Source organism: Protopterus annectens, chromosome 17.part0 (assembly GCF_019279795.1).
Source record: "Protopterus annectens isolate FY-2018-M chromosome 17.part0, PAN1.0, whole genome shotgun sequence".
Classification (NCBI taxonomy): domain Eukaryota; kingdom Metazoa; phylum Chordata; order Ceratodontiformes; family Protopteridae; genus Protopterus; species Protopterus annectens.
In genome coordinates, this window is record NC_056751.1 from 39,567,784 (window position 1) to 39,591,981 (window position 24,198).

General features: G+C 39.9%; 1 protein-coding gene across 1 annotated transcript in view; it reads right to left on the minus strand.

The window, feature by feature from the left end:
* The window catches only part of WDFY3 (WD repeat and FYVE domain containing 3), a 5,086,165-nt gene that overhangs the window by 3,140,261 nt on the left and 1,921,706 nt on the right, over nt 1-24,198 (minus strand). The window contains exons 13-14 of the mRNA XM_044059488.1: nt 20,107-20,190; nt 4,152-4,326 (exon numbers count right to left, since the gene is read on the minus strand). Of these exons, the coding sequence (XP_043915423.1) occupies nt 4,152-4,326; nt 20,107-20,190 (259 nt within the window). The remainder of the gene's footprint in view (nt 1-4,151; nt 4,327-20,106; nt 20,191-24,198) is intronic.

Genomic DNA, 24,198 nt, shown 5'->3' on the forward strand with positions numbered 1-24,198 from the left:
AGTAGGTATGGACAAATCCAGGTCATTAGAAGAGTCAGAAGAAACAGAAACCTGATAAGAAGATTCATAATCAAACTCAGCCCTGGGCCTCTTGGGGGGGGGGGGGGGATTGACTACCCCCGAGTAGAGTAATTAGATCTTCAGCCACTTTTATCATTTGTTTTTTAGGCATAGGGGCCTGAACATGTGGCCTGGGCATTGGTTTTTTAGACATGGATCAAGATTTAGGCCTTAGTAATGAAGGCGGTGTTGATTTAATATGCAAGTCTGTAGGCCTGAATACATCCTCAGAAGCCGGTGCCTGCACAGCAGCTCCGGACCCATCCAAGGTAGAGACATCCGCGGCTTCCATAGATGAAGTATCTCACGGCATACCAGACTCCAAATGGGTCTCAGTAGAGGCCTGCGAATCAGAAGTAGCGGGTATCAGGGGCTGTGAAAGCACCTCACTGAGTACCAGCGACTGACGTAGGAGAAGCATCGTTGGCAGTTTTGGACCTCGGCGGCCTGTCTTTATCTTTGCATTTTTTTCAGAATCCTGGTAGTCGGATGGCTAACCGATGACATTTCTGGATAATTAAACAGAGAACCAAAATATTTAGAGGCAAAAATGTACTGACGGCGGATAATGTGTTCATTAAATAAAGCACAAAACCGACAGCAAGGTACGTCGTGGTCAGGGCCTAAGCAAGGAATACAGTACGAATGAAAATCTTTCCCCAATGGGGTACTTAGCTTTAAGTTGAAGACTTTGTTTCTAAAACTCGAAAACGACAATTTCAGGAGTCGGCCGACTGACACTTGTGAATTGCTTCTGCTTCGGGCACCGCACAGCAAGAAAGACTGATGTAATGGTGTCGGCTGCATGTTTTATATCCCTGACGACCTGACGTCATGGAAGAAGGGACAGCAACCAATGCAGGACCCAAGACTTTGTTAATCAGTCCGACTGAGGGCAACCTGCCAGCAGACTACCCAAATGTAATGACTGCAACAGTGAAACACGAAGAACATCAATTAGTACAGAAGAAACAGTGGAGGTAAGAAAAATAAAATAAAAAAAACAGAACAGTTCAAAAAGCTATTAAATATCGCAAAAAATACCCCACTTATCCTATTCAATAACATCCAAGCTACTGTAGACCAAACCATTTGCTGAAGCAATAAATTGAGATCCGAGGTAATTTGAGCCAAAGAGGAGGATTGTGAATAAGGGGAGGAGCTTGTGCTACAGAAAGAAGTCTTTAGAAGTGACCAGAGCTGGATCTAAGGTCGGATCTGAGACCCATCAGTTGAGGAATGGATGAAAAAAAACATCAGATGCAACAACTCGAGTACTCACAGAAATCCCTCACAAAGAGGATACAGGTCCTAAATGTGTTATGTCGCAGTTGTCCTGTCGATTGGCAGCAAAGTCTGGGTCAGGCCTCGGCTGGTGTGGCCTGGCCTACCCGGCGTCATAGCTGCAGTTCTAGCTGCAGTTCTTGCTGCAGCCCGGCGCCGCATTTCCTTTCTTCTTTTGCAGATGCCAGTTGCCCCCTTGATGATAGCTAAATTTGATAAAGTGCAATGTAAATAGTAGAAGGCAATAAAAAAAATAAGCATGTATGTACATATATATAACAATACAAGAGATCCCCCCAGCAGGCTATATTAGATGGGCAATACCCTAGAAATCTTCATGGTAGGTACAAAACTGTCTACTAATAATTCAAGCATACCATGTCAAACTAGTAGGGAGGAGAGAGAAGAAATTATGGTAGGGTGGGAGGAAGAAGAAAATGGTGTAGAAGTTACCTTGCAAATGTAAAGGCCAGCCCTAGCTCGGGATCTAGCTTGGCAAATGTAAAGGTAAGTTATAAAAGTAGCATTATAATGCATGTCAAATGTAGCCACTATAAAGCCAAGAAAGCTGTGGTAGTCTGTGGTAGTGGCCTGGCCTGAAGTGCTGGTTTGTAGGATGTTACTTTCTGTGGTGGGAGTAACCATTTCGGTACAAGAAAGTAATGGAAGGAGAAACACTTTTTGGATGCTTTTTCCTTCCATGCTGTTCCTTCCCTCCTTTTTTTCTATTGCTTTTCTTCTGTTGGGTCTGTCATGTAGTAATTTCCCTTCTGTCTATATACATCTGTGTCATGCCTGTCTCTGTCCCCTGCAAGGTGTCCAAGGGAAGAAGGTAAGAATGCGTTGATAGCCTGGTTAGGTAGTGACGTGGATACCGCTAGAGCATTGGTGGATACCACCTTCTGTATAAATGTAGTGATTTGTAGAAGATTACAATCTCATGGACATGAAGGAAAGGAAGTACAGAGGAAGCTTCATTAAAGCCTGTAGTAGCTCAGGAACCCTTCTTTTTGAGGATAGGTCCAGTAGAAAAGCAGTTTCCCAGATAGGTGAGAAAGATCTGTCTGCTGTGCTGGTTCGAAGGGGAGGCTCAATTTTTTGTAATCAAGTGGTTTCCTAGGATGGTGGTGGTGGTTTCCTAGGAGGAGGTTTATTTTTTTTAATTCCTTTGAGAACTGCCTGAGCAGGCTGAGTATGAAGAGAGGGGGGCTGATGCATGTATCTTGCTGAATAAATGATGCATGTATGATGAGGAATAGATAGGACAGGCCCATGGAAAAGTGGCAATGTCTACCAGGATGTTATCATGTTCCCTTTTTCTTTCTTTTTCCTTTTTTCCTTTCCAGAAATTTTTTCACTGGTTCCTTCCTGCATAGTTCTTTCTTGGGGCCTCCAAGGCTCATATCTTTTATCTTTAACCCTTTGGGATAATAAATCTGCTCTTATTCTTATGTACAGTTACAGGCAGTCAGCTTTTCAGGTTTGGATTGGATGCAGGTGGGTGTTGTAGCCGTTAACAACAAAGGGGAATCAGGGGTGTAGTCATTTCTTTTCCCACGAGACTGCTCCTCAATGGGTACCAATGTGTTCTTGGCGATCTGAGCTATCAGAATGATCCTTGGGGAAGTTCTCTTTTGATTTTCAAGCACCTGTGCAATCAAAGGAAGGGTGGGGATATGCGCTGTCAGGCCCCCTCAACTGAAGGATAGAGAGTCCACCTTCCAAGCAAGTGGGTGGTAATGCGTCTTGTGCAGAATTTCTTGAGTGATTGAGTGGGATGGGAAATGGGTCTATTGTTTGTGGCAGTCATTTCCTTGTGATGACCTTGAAGATGTCCGTGTAGTATCCATCATTCGTGAGCGAGGTAGGTTCTGCTTAATATGTCTGCTAGGATGTTTTCTTTTCCGTACAAAAATTGCTTGTAACTGAATGTTGTAGCTCAGAGCATTCCATAGGTCTATTTGGATGCCAGGCATTTTGCTGGAGTGAGTAGAGATGATGCCAGGCATTTTGTGAACTGAGAATTGATAATGCTCTACTGCAGCAAATCTGAGGTATTGATAATGCTCTGATCCTGTAAGAAATCTCAGAAGTCTTATACATACTGCTTCAAAACACTGTCAATGCACTTGGTATCCTACAAACTGCTTAGAGGAGACCTGTGTCTGGTTTATAAGGCATCCTCTGATCCTATACTGATGGACCTACTGCACATTTGCAAGTCAACTGGTATCAGAAATATTCATTAAAGGGACTTAAACGTCTTGTCTAACTTAAACAGAACTATTTGGAGGGGGGTACATCTCTCAGAGGTTACTACAAGTCTGGAACAGACTCCTCTAAGTAAAACAAAGTTCACCCCTCTTCCAATTCAAGTGTAACCTGGATCTATGGATGGCAATGAGCAAATTTATCCCAGGACTGCCCCCTGTACTACTTATGGAGAGAGGCAACATCTAATTGCACTTCCTAAATATACTGTGGACCTTGGAACCCAGGTATGGGTAATTTTAACTAATGGTATAAATGGCTGGGCCTAAAAAGGCCTGCAAGGGTACTCTGACTTGTACTCACCTATGAAAACTTAAAATACAACATATACAGATGAGATAAAAATCTCCAAATACTATGTGGACAGCTGCAAGAGAATATAAAGATTTCAGAAGGAACAGAAAAAAATGGTCAAAATCATTTCTAACTCTATCAAGAAACGGGTCATTGAAACAGTAAAACAGTTTGCAAGACAAAACAGATGCAACAAAAGTGGCAAAAATGAGGGGAAAATATCTTGTTACTACACTGCTTACCTCAGGATGTGCTTCTGAGTTGATAGCAGGAAGCAAGTCTAATATGACTAGAACAGCTCCAGAATGAATCACAACTGAGTCAGTGGAGAGCAAGGATGCATTTCCAGGCTGCAGTTTGGTGTCAATCATGTTTTTGGTTGGACATACAAATGGCACTGTATGATAGGCATGCCTACTGGATAAAATGGAAAGTTTTAACAGCTTAGTTTAACAATTTCATGTGCTTAACTTTTACTGAGTAAAAGCACCCTATTCTATAGCACATTTCCAAATGTTAATCAGGCAAGAAACATATCAGACAAAAGGAGACAATACAATAATATAAAAACCAAAACTAAGCATATACAATACTAAGTGTCTGATATTAGTAGCAACATTAAAAGAATTTGACTCAAGCCAAACAAAACTGAAACACAATCAGTTTGCCAACATTAAGAGACACAGGAAGATTACATTTCCCAAAGTCTGAAGTGCAGTTATTTACATTGCAAGAAACCACACTATTATTGAAACGTTAAACTAAATGAAAAAAAAATCCCCTTCCACCATTTCTAAAGATGTTAATTTAAATGCATTTAGCAGTCACCAAAGGATACCAAAACCAACTCTTAACTACTTTGGCTAGTGTATGGCTAATGTACCAGAAAAGACAATTTTAAATAAGTTCAGATTGAAAACCTATAAATTCATCAGCAGTGGAATGTCTATAAACACAAAGCTAGCAATGATGTGCATAATGGCAATCAAATCTGAATGAAAGAAAGCAAAATTCTAAAATACAAATCACAAATAAAAAGCACAATCTAAATAAAACAAAATAAAAATGGTCCGAAGTATACAACATTTACCAAGAATGTCCTCATTGTACAAAACAAACATTGAATTCCAATTACAGACTGTAATTTACTAGGAAAAGGCAAACTACTACAATCCAATAATTACATTTAAACAAAAATGGATGATAAAAGGGTTAAATTCTGTTAGTATTGCCCTGCGGAATTATGCAAACTGGCAGAGTAGCTATGTGCCAACCCTGTCCTAGGGGTTGCTGAACTTAATAATCTACTCATCTGATTTTACTGTAGCCAAGTATGGATCTAGGTGCATTAATAAGAGACACTGGTATTCTATTACGTGCCAAAGACTCAATGAAAATCTCACATCTCCACAGGAAAAGCACCTACACAAACACCTGAACAAAGGTTCTGAACCTCCACCAACACACAAAACATGTTACAGGGATATATTCATTGCCTCTGCATATTAAGCAGACACACACACCAGCCTCCTTGATGGCTGGATGGGTACTCAAGTTCGCTCCTGGCCTGACATGTTTTGCATTCCTGGGGTGGGGGGGGTGGGGGTCATCTTGGTGGTGGTATCTATCAAGGTGCAAATGGCACTTGCACAGAATTTGTGGTGCATTCCTTAAGTACTGCTCACTTATACAGCCTGGCATGGGAGGATTACAGCTTTTCTGAATAATTTTTCTAAAAATTTTATAGGTTCATAAGTTGGTACTAGGCTATCGGCCCTAGGGCCTATACAAGCCTACCCATAATAATTCCCTGGCTATTTCCTCCCAAACTATTTACTTCCTGGACCCCTGTCTAGCAGCGAGACTGATGTGATTCCTGGGGTGAATTTCCTTTCTCCCATCCAATCATCAAGGTTCCTTTTGAAGCGGGACAAAGAGGCACTCTGCTTGACACGTATGGGTAGTCTATTCCAGAGTCTGAAAAGTCTCTGGGTCAGGAACCTATCCCTCCAGCATGTTTTGTTTATTGTGATGACAAGGTTTAGATCCCTGGAGCGTGTGGCTCTGAGGGATTGGGATTTCTTTAAGTGTAGCATGTCAAATAGCTCTGGGTTTGACATGGCCTTGTATGTTAAGCAGAGATCGCCTCCGAGTACAGGACATGCGACAGAGTATAGCTGGAGTTTTTTAAGGCAGTCAGCACAGGGCATCTGCTTTAGGCCTGTGATTTTTTTAGTGAGGTATTGCTGTGGCCTTTCCAGTTGTTGCAGGCGTCTTGAGAGGTACATACGAAATGGGGTGTTGTATTCTATAATGGGTCTGAGGGATGAGTACAGTGGGACAATGACCTCCTTTTTTCTGGATGAAAAGCCCTTAGTGATGAGGTGTGCCACATAGAAGGATTTCCTGACTGTTGTGGTGATGTGGTTATCGAAGGTGAGGCCACTGTCCACCTGTGTCCCTAAGTCTCTTATCACACTTTCGGTGTTTAAATGTAATGCCACCTATGTGGTAATTCACGGGTACACATTTTTTTCCAAAGGGGATAACTATACATTTCTTGGCATTGAGCTTGAGCCCATGGCTCTGGCACCAAGCATCTGTTTCTGTAAAGTCTTTTTGTAGAGTATCCACATCATTGGGAGATTCAGTAATGGCTCCCAGTTTGCAGTCATCTGCGAACTTTGTTAGCCAGAGTCCCTTAGTTTTGGCCTGTACTTCAGAGAAGTAGATGCCAAACAAGAGTGGTCCCAAGACTGAACCCTGAGGTACTCCACTTGTCACTTGTCTGGAGCTGGATTTGGAGTCAGCTACATTTACAGTGTGGGTTCTGTCAGTAAGCCAGTTGGCAACCCATCGAGTGACGTAGGAATTAATGCCCAGCTTAGTAAGTTTATTGGATTCCAGAGTGGGAGATAGTGTCAAAGGCCTTGGCGAGGTCCAGATAAGCTGTGTGGACTTCCTTACCATCGTCCACGGCTCTGGAGACTGATTCAAAGAAGTCAATCAGGTTCAGGAGACAAGATCGTCCCTTCACAAACCCAAACTGGGTGGGGTCCAGTGTTTGAAGGTTGCCAATGTCTTTGTTTATAAGTTCCATGATAATACGTTCCATGGCCTTGCAGATCAGGCTTGTCAGACTGATGGGGCGGTGGTTCCCAGGACCCAAGGTGGATCCCCCCTTGTGGAGTGGGATAACTGCAGCTGTGCGCCACTCAGTGGGCACGAAGCCTGAGGTGAGGCTATGATTAAACATGACACTTAGGTGAGGTGCCAGTTCATTTTGTAGCTCATGTAGAACACAGCCCGGGATTGTCATCTGGTCCCATGGATGCTGTATTCTTAGCTTTGGAGAGTGAGTTTTTTTACCTGTGTGAACGTTATTACCGGAATTTGGCATTTGGCAATCTTCCAGTATTGAGATAGGCCATTTAGGGGGTGAGAGGGGGGTGAAGTAGGCACTGAATCAATCTGCCAGGATATTGGCAATATCTTTGGGATCAAAATATTTAATGCCATTCTGTTGTAACTTACAGCAGATCTGAGCATTGCCATTTAGATTCTTGACATAGTTATAGAATGCCTTGTTGTCTTTGGAATCTTTGGCAATTTTATTTTTGTAACTAGCTTTAGAGGATTTTATGAGGGATCTCAGCTTCTTAGTGAGGCTGGTAAGGGAGTTTTTTGCATCCTGGGATTTTTCACTTTTTTGCAACAGTTTCACCCTTTTGTTGTAAAGTTTGTTTATGGTGGGGGGCCACCAAATTGGCCTCATTTTTTTGGAGGAGAGCATCTTGGCTCTATTTGGGATGGCACGATTCATGCATGAGTGGATGTGCTCATACAGTGCCTAAGTGTAGGACTCAGCAGCTGAACTTTCAGTTCTCGTCTGCATAGGTGTTATGAAGTTTGTCACTTCTGACTTGAGTAGCATGAAGTTGGCTTTGGAGAAGTTTTTTATGGAGGTTTCCTTACTGGGGGTGGGGGTGGGATGGGGATGTTATGGGTGATTAGCTTATGGTCTGACCTGACCAATGAGGGGGTGACCATAGGTGTGGAGCATCGATTTCCCATGTTGGTAATGACCAGGTCTAGGATATTGGAGCCCCTGCTGGGACAATGGATTAGTTGATCCAGGGTGTTGGAATTTATGAATTCCAAAAACCGTTGGGTTTTAGTTTATACTTATGTGAATCTTCTTATCTTTGAAGAAAATGTCTGTAACCACTTATGGAATTGTTTTTGTTTGTTTCTACATTTCAGCTGCAAAAAAAGTGGACTGCAAAATCAAGGATCTGAAGAAAAATGTTCACAATAACACCATATTACCCATAATAGCAGTGAATTATATGTTGGCACTGTATACCTGTCTGTCAGCTCTAGTTTTACACTTGGATTTACATTACACTACTGCATGCGTATGTATCATCGCTGTGAAGGGTTTACATTTTACTTTGTGTTTATCTGGTATAAGGATCTTCTGGGATACCTAGCTGTATGTGTTCAGGGAAAGAACATGTAAATTTAGGTACAATATTTAAAGTACATAGCACATAAATGCCATATGAAATATCTAGTTACTGCAGAAAGGAATTTGGAACAGAAACTCCGTAGCAATATATTCACATAACTTAACACATAGTAGAAATGAAAAAAAACAAATCAGCTAAAAATGTCACATTCTCCAACATAATTTATAGGATCATAGCAGGTTACTAGGCTATCGACCTGGAGGTCATTTCAAGCATAGCCGTTTCATCCCAATGTAATATCATAGATACTTTACTCAATACCCAGGACTGTATTTAGTAATGACTGCCCATGTCCGGTAGGAATTTACAGTCCTCCATCCACTCATCCAGGTTCCTTTTGAACAATGTCATAGAGGTGTTCTGCTTCACATGAACTGGCAGCCTATTCCAAAGACAGAGCAGTCGCTGGGAGACAAATCTGTACCTCTAGCACTTCCTATTCAAGTCGCATGCCATATTAAGGTCCCTGAAGGGGTTGCTCTAGTCCTATTTGATTTACAGACGTGCAGCAAATTCAATAGGTTTGGATCAGAGATTGCTCCGTAATCCAGGCGTAAGGGTCCCCCTAAGAAGTCTACACGATACACAGTACAGTGACAGGGACTTTAGTCCGTCTGTGTAAGGCACGTGCTGGAGTCCCTTGATCTTCTTAGTTAGAAACCTCTGAGATCTCTCCAATTGCAACAGGTGCATTGTATGGTACACATCATAAGGCGCGTTATACTCAATTATGGGCCTGATTAGTGACAAGTATAGAAAGGTTATAACCTTCTTTGCTCTAGAGGTAATGCCATTGCTAATCAAGTGTGCTACGTAGAAAGCCTTCTTTACTGCAGTAGACACATGGTGGTCAAAATTAAGGTTGAAGTCTACTTGTGATCCCAAACTTCTTACCTCTTCGTAAGTATGTACTGTAAAAGTAATGTCTTACGGCTTTTCCCGGTTAGGGGTCGCCACAGCAGAATGCCAGCCTGCTTATGACTGGCAGTGGATTTTTAAGGTGCCAGCCCAACGCCCAACCTTCAATGAAGGCACACCCATTCACTCACGCACCTACCTGCATGTCTTTAAATGTCACTCAACTGAGGGGAGGACATGCAGACTCCATACAGAAGGCACTCCAGCTGAGAATCGAATCGGAGAACCTCTTGCTGTGAGGTGACAACGCTAACCATTGCACCACGCGGTATTGTTGTTAATTTGATAGTGTGAAGGGACACTATTTTAACCAAAGGGAATGATGATGCATTTCTTTGCATTCAGTTTAAGACCATGACTACGACACCAGTCGTCAATCTGTGTAAGACCCCCCCTGAAGTATACTGGCAACATTTGGGGATTCAATAATTGCACACAGTTTGCAGTCGTCTGCAAACCTGGTTAGCCACAGCTCCTTAGTTTTGGCCTGAACTTCTGAGAAGTATATACCAAACAGTAAGGGGCCCAGCACTGACCCTTGTGGCACCTCGCTGATGATAGGTCTGCTGGCTGATGTGGAGTCACCCATTTTGATAGTATGACCGTTTTTTGAGCCAGTTGGCAATCCATCTTACTACAAAGGGGTTTACATTTAGTTTGCTAAGTTTATCGATAATGCCTGAGTGTGGGACTGTGTCAAAACGCCTTTGCCAAGTCGAGGTATGCTGTGTGTACAGATCTGCCCTTGTCAATGGCCCAGGTCTACTAGGCAGGATCTGCCCCTGACAAAGCCAAATTGGGTCGGATACAGGGTCTGGAGGTTGCCTATGTCTTTGTTTGTGAGGTTCATGATACGTTCCACGGCTTTACAGAAGAGGCTGGTCAGACTTATGGGTCTTTAATTCCCTGGGTCTTTTGCTAAGCCACTTTTGTGGGGGGGAATAACTACTGCTGTTTTCCATTCTGCAGGAACAAAGCCTGTGATTGAATAGGATACTTAATGGTGATGCTAGTTCATGTTTTAGTTTGTTTAGAAGACAGCCTGGGATTCTGTCTGATCCCATGGAGGCTGTGCTTTTTGCCTTAAACAAGGCTTTAATGGCCTGCTCTTTGGATACGTAGGGTGAGGGGAAAGTTGGGGGCAAGGTTTGTGATAAGTTTGGAGGGGAAAAGGGAGTGTGAAATTTTCACCAAACCTGTCCGCCAGCAGATTTGCTATCACTGCGGGATCACTGTGTGTGATACCGTTGGTCACTAGTTCAGCATATGCTCGGGTCCTACCTTTTAGGCTACGTACGTAGCTGTAAAAGGCCTTATAGTTATCCTTGGCTGTGACTGATAAATTTTTCTCAAATCTTACAGGATTTGACATGTTGTCTTATTTGCCTGTTGTGGCTGAGGAGGGTGCTTTTCCACTGCTGGGGCCTCACCTTAGACAGCAACCTTTTCTGTTTGTTGTAAAGTTTATTGATGCTGGAAATCCACCAGGATGGCTTATTTTTACTTGGAGCTCTAGCTCTGATTCTCTCTGGAAAAGCAGAGTCTGTACACTTATACAAGTGACTTACAAGGCTTTAGTGTAAGCTTTGGTGTAGTTACCACTTCAAGACGGTGTTCTTTCTCATGTCAGAAAAAGGTTTCCAGGCTAACTGTGAAAGGTACTTGCTACTGACACTAAATTTAAGTTTTGCAATAATAGTTGGTGTACTTTATTGATCATTTTGTTTCTTATTTTTGTGTTGCAAATAAGGCGATTTAATGTGACACTGTCCATCGTGCAGCAGCTCAGCACATTACAATTAGCAGTGCTGGCATTTACAGCCTTAACCTTCTCTAAACAACCTACTCCCAAATTCCAATTTTGGCAGTGCAGGCATTTAAAGCCTTAACCTTCTCTATACAACCTACTTTCCAATTCCAATTGTACTTTAAATATTCAATATTAAACAAAAACACTGGTATGTGCTAGGTGGGATGTTGACTTACACTGTTTATTTTAGACAGAGCACACCTCCAGTATATCAACTCCAAATCTCAAAAGCGCAACTTCCCCTTCAGCCCACATTAGTAAACACCTGCATTTGCACTTTTCAACCATATCTGTAGCCAGCCTTGTTGAAATGAGCATCCTGAGACAATGTAGCAATTGTCTCATGTTTACTGACAAGAACTACTACTTAAGCCAGTGGATACAGTGTGTGAGAGATGCGGTTATACAACATTAATAGAGGCAAAGCTCTCACACAAAGCCATGACAAATAATCATGTTGTCAGCACCACACATCATACTAAACAAAGCACACACAACTCAGACCAAACATACAGACCTTAGTATACTGAGGTTCTTACAAGCAATCTACCTTAACCACAAAGGTCTCCTAAAAGTAGCCTGAGAAACAAGAACTCTCAGTAATTTTATTAATACACTTGAGCAGCACACGTCATGAAACAAACATCTAAGGAATCACAATGACTCAGTTCAAAAGCCCATAAGCCACACCTTCACATTATCCACCATCTTACATATAGATGACTCCATAGTGAGACACACTGATGCAGTACTCCTCAGGCTGTGCAAGGAAAAGGTCATGGCCAGTTGCCTATCAGGTACCAAAGTTCACAACATCACGCAGTCCCTCAAGTCTTTCCACCACAAGTACACACATGACATTGTCATACATCACGTGGGTAAAAATGGCTTGCAACATACCTCACTGGACTATTTGAAGAGAAACAAAATAGAGCTCTTTGAATGCATTTCTAAGGCTGGTATGAACCTGAACTTGAGTAGCACTCTACAATAACCAAAAATGATGCCACGATACAAACAAATGATTATTGTTCATCAACTGGCTTAATTTCTGGTGTCACTGAAAGGGGAACAAGATAAATAAGCCTTGGAGGAGAAGGTAAATGGTCCTAACTGCTTTGCCAGGGATGGCCTGCACCTCTCCACCCCCAAGGCTTTCATACAGTGGATATAAAAAGTTTACATACCCATGTTAAAATGCCAGGTTTTTGTGATATAAAAAAATAAGACCATAAGACCATAATAAATAATTTAAAAACATTCCACACCTTTAATGTGACCTATACCCTGTACAATTCAATTGAAAAACAAACAAATCTGTTAGGGGAAAAAATATAAAAAATCAAAAATGTACAATAAGCTAGTTGCGTAAGTGTGCAGAGACTTAAACCAATACTTTGTTGAAGCACCTTTTGATTTAATTACAGCATTCAGTCTTCCTGGGTAGGAGTCTATCAGCATGGCACATCTTGAATTGGCAATATTTGCCCACTCTTCCTTGCAAAAGCACTCCAAATCTGTCAGATTGCGAAGGCATCTTTTGTGCACTGCCCTCTTCATGTCACCCCACAGATTTTCTATAGAACTTCGGTCTGGGCTCTGGCTGGGCCATTCCAAAACTTTAATTTTCATCTGATGAAGCCATTATTTTGTTGATTTGGATGTATCGTTGGGGTCATTGTCATGTTGAAAGGTGAAATTCTTCTTCATCTTCAGCTTTCTAGCAGACGCCTGAAGGTTTTGAGCCAAAACTGAATGGTACTTGGAACTGCTCATAATTCCCTCCACCTTGACTAAAGCCCTAGTTCCAGCTGAAGAAAAGCAACCCTAAAGCATGATACTGCCACCACCATTCTTCACCATGGGGATGGTGTTCTTTTGGTAATGTGAAGTGTTGTTTTTGCGACAAACGTACCTTTTGAAATTGTGGCCAAAAGGTTCAACCCTGGTCTCATCAGACCATAACACATTTTTCCACATGCTTTTGGTAGACCTGATGTATTGTTTTGCATATTTTAGTCGGGCCTGGATGTTTTTCTGTGTAAGAAAAGGCTTCCATCTTGCAACCCTACCCCATAACCCAGACATACGGAGAATACAGGAGATTGTTGTCACATGCAGTACACAACCAGTACTTGCCAGAAATTCCTGCAGCTCCTTCAGTGTTGCTGTAGGTCTCTTGGCAGCCTCCCTGACCAGTTTTCATCTTGTCTTTTCATCAATTTTGGAGGGATGTCCATTTCTTTGCAACGTCACTGCTGTCCTATATTTTCTCCACTTTTTGATGACTGTCTTCACTGTGTTCCATGGTATATCCAATGCTGTGGAAATTTTTTCGTACCCTTCTCCTGACTGATACCTTTCAACAATGAGATCCCTTTGATGCTTTGTAAGCTCTCTGCGAACCATGGCTTTTGTTGCAGCAGGCAACTGAATAAATGTCAGGAAAATCCTACTAGGACAGCTGAACTTTATTTGGGGTTAATCAGAGTCTCTTTAACTGATGGCAGGTGTGTACCCACAAAGACTGACTGCTGTAATTAAGTCAAAAGGTGCTTCAACAAAGTATTAGTTTAAGGGTGTGCACACTTATGCAACCAGTTTATTGTAAATTTTTTATTTTTTCATATTTTTCCCCCAACAGATTTGGTTGTTTTTCAATTGAATTGTACAGGCTTATAGGTCACTTTAAAGGTGGGAAAAGTTTTGAAATGATTTACTGTGATCTCATTTTTTTTATATCACAAAAGCCTGGCATTTTAACAGGGGTGTGTAAACTTTTTATATCCACTGTACATTGACTAAAGCCCTGTACCCCATATAGGACTGTCTTTAGGCAATGTCAGTTTTCTAAAGCTTCCAAACTAACAAAAAAGTTTAGGACAACATTAAGGTATTGCTGCTTAACACTAGGAGACTAACAAAAAGACTCCCTACAAGTATGCCTTACTTTGGTAAAACACTGGTATATGCATCACCAGAGACACCTGATTCAAGACCAACTAAAGCACTCCATCAGTGCAGGGTTTCAATTCCCATTAAATGTTCAGGTTTACAGTATTATATGAAGGCACTAAGTGTGGCAGTATCTCCAGATTCTTAAAAAATAAATAAATAAATATTTCACTGCCAGATTCATTAGACAAGATAAGGAACTGGAACTCCTCCATACTGAACTTACTATTAACAAAACTCATTATCATATCATAGCTAACTGCAGGACCCTCTCTATGCCCCCCCCAGCCCACACCTCATAACTAGTATGTATTAAGCCAAACACCATTCTCCTTAGAGATTTCAACTACCCCTTTATAAACTACATCCTCAAACATGCATGCCCAGAAATTTCTTCATCAGTACAAACTCTCTGGAACAGTCAGTCTGTACCCAACCAACAGTGACAAAATCCTGTATTTGGGCTTTACCGATACGGAGAAGCTTTGCTCACCACCAACTGTAACTTCCTCCCTTGTCAAAGTAGATCACTAATAAGTTAACATTCACCAATATTCAACATAAGACTGAAACCTGAAACAACTCCCAATACCCCAGCATTCAGAGATTAAGTGAAAGTTAAGCTACTAAAGCAGAGTAATGAATTAGCTAAATTCAAGCATCCCCTCCATCTTGATGATCCCACTGCTTATGCAGAGCAGTTTACTGGCAAATCCGATGCACATGTAAAGAGCTTTGCAAAAATAAATAGGCCAAATTCAAAAATAAACCCCTATGATAGAAAACAAATATTAAGTTCTACTGTAAAAGAAAAAAATTGTTGCACACAAAAATAAATTTAAGATGTCAAAAAACACTCTTACTAAACTAAAAAAAAGGAAATCTTGGACCATGAGCAAATCTACCAAAGCCTGATACAAGGTAAAAATAGTAGCCACACTGGCAAAGAATAACCACAAAGCCTCTTTAAACTAGGTCAGAAACCTCATAATCAGTACGCAACCCTGTACAGAGCCATTAGTCAACAACACATACTTGGACCCATAGGACACTGTCAATCTACTAGCAGATTAATTTATCTCAAACTTCAACCCCCTCTCCAGTACTCACAGATCATATACCCACATTTACACAACCCAAATCTCCCATGAACAAGTACTGAAGGCACTATGTAAGCCCAATAACCCTACTTCTATTGGTCCAGGTAGCATACCAGGCTGCCTACTGGTCACCCTGAAACAGGAACTTGTAAGACCCCCCCCCCCCCCCCACAGGGGCTATTAAATATCAATCTCAAAATAGGCTTTGTGCTAGATGAATGGAGGACAACAACAGTCACTCTCTTGTAGAAAGGTGGGGCTTCAATGGATTCTGGTAATTACAGACCCATGAGCCTAACCAGCCTCATCTGTATGGCTATGAAAAGGATCATTATGGAATAAATAAATAAATAAGTGCATAGGTAACCTACAGACTCTCAACACATGCCAGTTTGGATTTAAAGGCAGATCCTACCTATTTAATCTGGTTAACTTCTTTGAAAGAGTTACTATAAGGAATAGATAAGAGCAAATCAGTATACAGTACAAAGGCATTCACCACCCTGTCATTCTCTGGTAACTCAAACTCTTCAAGCTAAATGTAAATCCCTATGCAACTTGTTGGATAGCAAACTGTCTCACAAATATGACCTAGGAAATACAGGTGTGTGGCTCTACCACCTTCAAAAGACCTGTCACTTGCTGTGTACCCTAGGGTTTAGTCCTTGGGCTACTCCACTTAAGCAGTGACTTCTTGGAGGTCAAAGCTAATGTTAAAGGTTTGTGGCTGGCCAAGTTTAAAGACATGATCCTCCAAGAGGGCCTGCCCCAAATGAATAGTTGGGTGTCAAAACAATGGACTAAAATTAAATGCCAAGAAACATATAATATTATCTTGTGGCAAGCATGACTCTGCTTGTAACCATCACATTGACAACACCACCCCTGAAAACTGATCTCATAGTCAGGCATCTGGGAATCTAAGTGAACAAGGAATTGTCCTTTGATTACAACACAGCCACTATTGTGAGGAAGTCCATTTTCATCTGAGAGCTTATATCTAAAGGTATGGCACCCTGGTCCAGGGATGCAATCAATCCACTGTACTCAGAACTCATTAGGTAATCATTGAATATAATGCCTCTTTTAGTATGTACTTGTTACTGGTGGAATGATCACAATGCTTCCTCACTAAGAAAATCAAGGGCCTAAAACAAAAAACTAAGCTGACAGTCTCAATTCCTTGTCCTTCTTGGTACCATACAGGCTACTGAGAAAAGAACCCTGCTACTTGTACAGAAGCTCAGTAGATCATACCATGCCAGACCTATTACACATTCACAAACCTGTGGTGGCATAAACATCTGCTCAAGGGATCTCAAGCTCCTCTGCAATATAAACAGAACATACTGGAAGGAAAGGAAAGCATCATACAGAATTTCACTTCTATGGAAAAGTCTCCCACTCCTCATAAAACAATGTACTTCTTTTACACTGTTCAAATGTAATTAGAATGGATGGGTAAATGCAAATAAATCACCTGTTTAGCACCCTTGTCTCTCATGGATAGTGACAACATGTACAAGTCCCAATATATCCTTTTGTCAGTCTCTGGGTTATTTGTACACAAATTTTAAGAGCTAAAAACTGCCACAGGAATGCAAGGCTGGGTTTCTTAAGATCCTCCCACAAACCAGTAGGCACGTACAGCTGATGCAACGGCCAAAAATCAACAACAGATTTTTAAAAAAGAAATGCCAGCACCACAGGGACGTTTGAAACAAAAGAAGATTTAGTTTAATAATGTACCATAATACAAATAATTCAGACCGGTTTCGGCATATAGCCTTCGTCAGTGATCAACAGATCAACAGCCTAGAAAGTACCTATGAACCTAAGGAACTTGTGGGAAGAAAGCATGCAGCATAATGTTCAGGAGAAGCATGTTATACTGGAGTGAATGACCACTGCTGAAAATAAAAACATAGTATGTACATACTGCATGTAAAATGTTACTGTGGTTTGTTCTCTTCTATTAATGTATGTGCACCTATTTCAATGTATATAATGTGATTTAAAAAAAAAGTTAAAAAAAAAAATTCTTTCTGGATTTATAATTCTTTCAAAAAATATGGACTACAGATATAGAAATAAGCCCACAGTGCTGACAGGTGAGGGTTTTCAGCTGTATTCCCAACCAAGTTGGTCCTCAAAAAAGAACCCATCAATCTTAACATGATGAAATGGACCACTGAAAAGCTAGTTTAATCTGACTAAGCCAGTGTGTACACATCTCACTACATTACTGGTGACTTATGCAAATGAAGTTCATAGCAAATGGAAGGGACAACTAAATCATTATCATGGTAATAATTAGAGGACAAAAATAACCCTTAAAATAACACCATCACACTTGAAGTACCAAACTATCAGGTATGCCCCAATCTCTATATGTCCAAAACAAACAGTTAAGATGAAAGAGAATCAGTAAACAGAAAGATAAGCACCATGAAGATAAAATACAAAGATAAAAATCACCTTAAGAATGTTTTTACCCAAAAGAGCAACATGTTCAGCAACTTCCATACGGAAAATGCATGTTTCTGCTTAATCAAAACCAAATTATCAGAGAATACAGGCATGACCTATAAGTAGCTATCTTACCATGACAATGCCATTCGGAAGTTATACGTCTGCTGCAGGCAACAGTTAAACAAATTTGCTCTATAAATGCCATTTTGTACTTTCAAAATTGAAGACATCACTCTAACATCTTTTCATTAAGTAACGTAATTTAACATGGGTATTTAGACGTGCTTATGAACTTCAATTCAACATTTTTCCTTTTCTGCATTATCTACCACATGTTTTGGTTCCATTCTATGAAATGCATCTTTAGTTAACAGTGCCTTCTGTAGGCAGATTCAGCTCAAACAGGACAATCTCAAAGTTAATGTGGTGCACTTTGCACCACATGTGGTGTGTCGCAATCTAGCATGCAAAATAAAATACAAAACTGCCTATGAGTTTTACAAAATTGTCTATCAAAAGATCTTTTTTTCATTAAAGAGCTATATTTGCAGTAAAATTCTGAAATAAATGACAGCAACAGTTGCAAAATATAGGGTGGCCACAGTGGTGCAGCGGATAGCATTGTCACCTCACAGCAAGAGGTTCTCTAGTTCGATCCTCGACTGGGGTGCCTTCTGTGTGGAGTCTGCATGTCCTCCCTGTGGTCACGTGGGTTTCCTCTGGGTGCTCCGGTTTCCTCCCACATCCCAAAGACATGCTGTAGGTGGATTGGACACACTAAACTGGCACTAGTTGTGAGTGTGTGCCTTCCGTGGAAGGTTGGGCGCCGGGCTGGCAACTCAACACCGTAAAACTCTACTGCCAATCATGAGCAGACAGGTGATCTACTGTGGCGACTCCTAACTGGGACAAGCCGAAAGAAGAAGATTGTTAATAAATTCTGAACAGCAGTTTTCAAAATGTTTACCATAAAAGTTGATTCAAAACTGAGGAAGCAAATTACTATGACAGAAAACTCTAAGAAAAAAGATGGTAAAATCCTTTAACAAACAATAACCAAGACATCATGAAAAGTAACCATCTGGCAATTAGCACAAAATATTAAGGCTAAGAACGGCTAACAAGCTGCTTGTTGTGGTTCAAGGTTTGATTCCCCCAGGTAGCATTTGCCTATCTGTGTGATGCTCAGTACTGGGTAACAAATACCAATTATAAAATAAAGAAATAAACCAAATTAGGTCATTAACAATCGGAATAAGAAGTTTCCATGTTGTCATTTGGACAGTGAATATCCTGAACTTATGAGGTAACTTGTAGGCATTTAAATATGTCAGAATGCCTAAGAAATCTGGATACAATTATACCTATTAGTGCAGTCCATTCTGTTACACAAAATATAAATGCTGTAAGCATCATTAATAATGCCCATCTTTACTGTTTACTTCATTCCAGCAGCCGAAAACTGCATTCTGCCATGACAAAAAACTCAAATCTTGTTTGAGTATTATGTGACAAGCCACCACAAATTAGGTATCTGAATCAGTTAGTACTACTGTCACAGAAACAAATAATTTCATTACTGCATTATCAGATGGGTGACATTTTCCATTACCACATTCTGACATGTTTCACAGATCTTAGTAAAATAAAAAAAAAATAGTAATTTGTCTGGAAATGTTCTCATACTGTATAAATTCAGAAGATTTTCGTACAATTTGAACTCTAGCAGGTGCAAGAAAAGTAATCACTTTAAATTGGAAGAAAGACTGCTCCAACTTTTAAAGAGTTCATCAAAAGTGCCACTGAAGTGTGTCACAAAGAAATTTCAACTAAATCATTAAGACCCAAGAAAACAGAAGAATTTTAAACAAATGATTAAATATAGATTAATTGTTATATTCATTAGGCAAATGTCATGAATGTTAACATTTACAACACATCACATCTATTACAATTTTAAGTTATTAAATTTTATATATGTATATAGCTTTATTTTTCTCATGTGTGATTTAGTGTATATATTTTCTTTTTCATTTAGACAAATGTCATGGCAAACTGCCCAACCCTAGTTAATCCATTCACGCATGCTTACAAGTTGCATCTGATTCCTAAAGTGAGTAGCTTAGCTGCCATCATTCACAGAGTTTACTAAGCAAGTAGACAACAGAATCAGATTGCCATGCCTTTCTGCCTGAATTCACACATACAAAATGCATGCATACCTAGGGACAATTTAGACCTGCCAATCTTCTAAATGCACAGTTAATACTGACCACTTTATTTAATTAGCCTTACCCATCTGATAATGAAATATATATCACAAAAACACGACACCAGAATTGTGAACTATTTATTAATCAAATAAAAGCACAAGTAAAAACAAACACAGACAGGAGATAGTGAGCAGTACCTTTTCCTCGATAATGCTGGAGTCCCCCAAGGAGAGGGGAGAGAAGTCTCATTAGTCAGGCAAGGTGGAATCTGTTCTGCACGACTAAAGACATAACAGCAGATGAAAAGATAGAACAGGTCAGAGTGAGGAAGAACAAGAGACAATAAATCTGTTAGTATATACAACAGTAGGCAAGATGCCTGAGAACCAAGTAGTATGACGAGAACATGACTCGATACATAAAGCACATACAAATAGACAAAGCATATGACCAAGGTCACAACACTTGTTAAATCTGATTAGCTAGAAGCCATACACTGTAAGAAGAATGGGAAAAGGATTGCATTATGAAGTTATAAGAAAACAACTGCACAGTTCTGGGAATAAAGCAATTTTAACATTGAAAGTTCAACATCTTAGTATACAGCCTTACAAAAAAAAAGCAAAGTTGATAAAAGCAAAGTCAAACTTCTTGTGGTGCTTTTCTATAACACCAGGATGTGGAAGGTAGTACCTGTGAAAAGGTAGAAGTGCCACTGGCAGCATGGATATAAAACTAGCATGTTCAAAAGAGATATGCAAATTGGAGACAATAGTAATAGCAATGACAAAACAGCCCCACATGCAGAACTGCACAGGCTCATATTTAAGTGTCCACAAGAAGTTAATAACTTAAAAAGACTGTATATCCCGGTCTGCTGTAATGATAGCTGCAGCAGAATGCCAAATTAGTGCTATATATGAGCAGCACAACGTGTTGTACATACCAGAGTGGATGGTGAAGAAACTACCAGGAAAACTCTCTTAATTTTTATGTGAATTATGAATATTACGCCAATCTAAAACTATAAAAGCTCCATTTTCTCAGACCACACAAGTCCCATTGGTACTTTTTCCTTTAACTGTGCTCAACTCATTGTTTTTAGCAGTCCACTCTCTTCCCTTCCTTAAGTTTATTTCTCTTCTTGTGTGACATCTTTCAGTTCAGAGCCAGTATTTTCCAGAGCTGCACTACTGCATTCTGGCTTATTTTTTCTCATTGTTTTGCTGATCTGTGGGGGTTGTGGTAGCCTTTGGACTCTGCTTTTCGAAGTCCACACAAACCTCCTTACATTACACAGTTTCTCAAACAGCAGTTTATTTTTTACTGTTATCATCATTAGTCAGGTCAAAGTGCTATTGGACTAACTCTCCTACTTAAACTGTGTCCTAGAGCAACAAAATCAAGACTTTCATCTATCAGCACAGAGGCCTTTTAAACTGCACTGTTCCTTTTACTTAACTTAAAACACCACAAATTTGTGAAAGAGATAACTGTTTTTCTCTCTTTGCCAAGTTTTCAACCCACTTTGTTCAACCCAAGCTAACGCTTGGGCTCATGCCTTTTCCCTACCCTACTCCAAATTCTCATCCACCCCCTCTTACTCTACACATTTATACTTCCATAGCACCACCCACATATTCCTCAAACCAATGCCATCAGTTCCCTCCAGAAGAAAAGCAATCACTACAATTGCTCCTAACAGTAACACCCACTCTTGTGTACCACTCAAGACTCTCTCAAACTGTCTTAATCCTTGACCCCTATAACTATCAGATTATATCTCTACACCCAACCCAGTACCCTCCAAACATTTTCTAATCCTGTTTTATAACAAAGCTAAAACCCAAGTTAAATAAGATGCTCCTAACTCACATTACTTTACTATTCCTCCTCACTATACTAGCCTTCATTGCCAATGATCAAATCCACCTCCTTCATATACTTAGGACTTCAACCAGTCTTCACAAATAATAGCAGTATCTACCTAGCCTGCCTTTCTCTGTAACAGCCTATCCCTGCAAACAAACCATATCTGATTTATCTAACTTTAAATATCTCAAAACTATGTATTCAAAGCTGTGATCAAATACCAAACCAAGACCAAAATGTAACTGGCCATATTATTCCCTCTGTAAAATATCAAATCAAAAAATTAGTGGAGATATTCACCCCATCCCAGATCCCACTGTTCAAAAAAACATTATTTCCAACCCCAAAATAAACCAGTCACCTAATACATTTCAGCAAAAAACAGAACATAACCTCACCTTATTAAGCATGAACCTAAGAAGTATTTGTAATAAAATCCATGACATACCACCTTGCCACATACACTCCTGATGTAGTCATGGCTACTGAAATCTAGTTAAGAACAGAAATAAAAGATAATGAGATCACCGCCCAGGATACAATATACTCAGGCATGACAGGCAAAACAAGCGTGCAAGTGGTGTAAGCAATCATCTATAAAAATCGCCTAACCATTGCCTTACTTCCACAGGAAATACCCAAATTTAGCAATGCTGAACTTCTAATAACACTCCTAAAAATCAACAATAGGAAAACTGTATGTTTAACAGCAATTTATATACCACCAGGGAATACAGATACTACAAGAAAAACTCTAGCCATTGCCAGCTCTCTTATACGCTGCTCCTATCCTAACAAACTTAAACGATACTCAAAGATAGAAACTTGCCTCCTGCTACAATAAAATAGCTAAATTTGCCACCAATCACCCTCACAGGACCCACCACTGTCACAGCTTAACTCATTACAGCCAATTGCGCCTCCAGGTGTTTCTGCAGTTACCTCCTACTGCGCCTCTAGGTGTCAAATATTGCCTGTTCATACTTGCATTAATAATTCCAAAACCATGCTACATACAAGGTATCAGAATATTTTATCTTGAAGCATACAAGATGGCAAACACAACTGTATTAATCCACGAACTAGCACCAATAAACAAAAACAAACTAGGAAAATCCACAAAAGCACCAGACTCCAAATGCAGCAGTGCTCCCAAAGCTTTTATTCCAACATAAAAGGCCGCATAGACTATATAAAAAGTACTGACAAGTACTACAGTTTAAGGTTGCACACAAACAAAACAGAACTCCAAAAACGAATTTATGTTAAGCGCTTTTCGTCCGGATCTTATCCGGACTTCTTCAGACAAAGAAATAAAGTGTTAAAAATGTTGTTTAAATTACTTCACCTGATGACAATAACCTATCAGGTCCCAGTATCTAAATTTAAAAAAATTGTTAAAGCTATACTCACTTATGCTCGTATCATCACAAATCAAATATAAAGCATAAAAGGTGCAGTAAGTTGTTTAAAATACATAAGTGCTACTCCCACCATATCCTCAGTCCTTTCCTACTAAATAGACAGTATTTTGTGTGTTGTCATTAACAGTTTACATTAAGTCAACAACTAGTATTTCATCTAAAATATTGTAAGCAGTGTCCTTTTAATAAGTACATCTTGATGTTCACCGCAATGTAGCTAATACTCAGTTGTTTGCGGTCATCATGTCATACTTCTGAAAATCAGTCATATATAAACCAGGTTAAATGCATACTTCACAAGTAAATCATCTTAATAAAATCTAATAATACTAAAACATCTTAGTATTCCCCGCAATGTGGTTAATAGACATACTCAGTTGTTTACGGTTGTCATGTCACATTTCTAAAAATCAATTTTTACATATAATCAGGCTTAATACATACTTCACAATTAGGTCAGCTACTAATATTTCGCCTAACGTGTTAATGCATTACATAATGATAATCTATTATTCACATATAGGATTTGTGATTTTTAAATGGTTATATTAATCTGACCATATTCTGTTAATGTATGGCCAAACATTATCAACTAATGGTGACCAAACTGGCTTTAGAAACTTTAACTCTGGAAAGAGAAATAAAAGTAGACACAGTATTTAACCATTGCCAATATGACTATAACCGCACTTTTATCAGTAGAGCACAACGACTTAATAAATTAATTAGAGAGAGATTTAAAAGCTTATGCAGAGGGTACTGCATACCCAAAACCTCCAAGTTCACAGACCAGTGAAACTTGGAACAGAGGAGAGCAACCCTCAGGACAAGGGTACCTAACAAGACTCAAACAATATACAGTACCAAACACAAGGTCGGGTCCAAACTTGGATGTAGATGTGAACAACAGTGAGGACTACATAAATGAAGGTGTCGATTTTTATGAAGTACAGAATGGAGACACTGTTAGGTGTCGTAGTCATCAAGACCAGC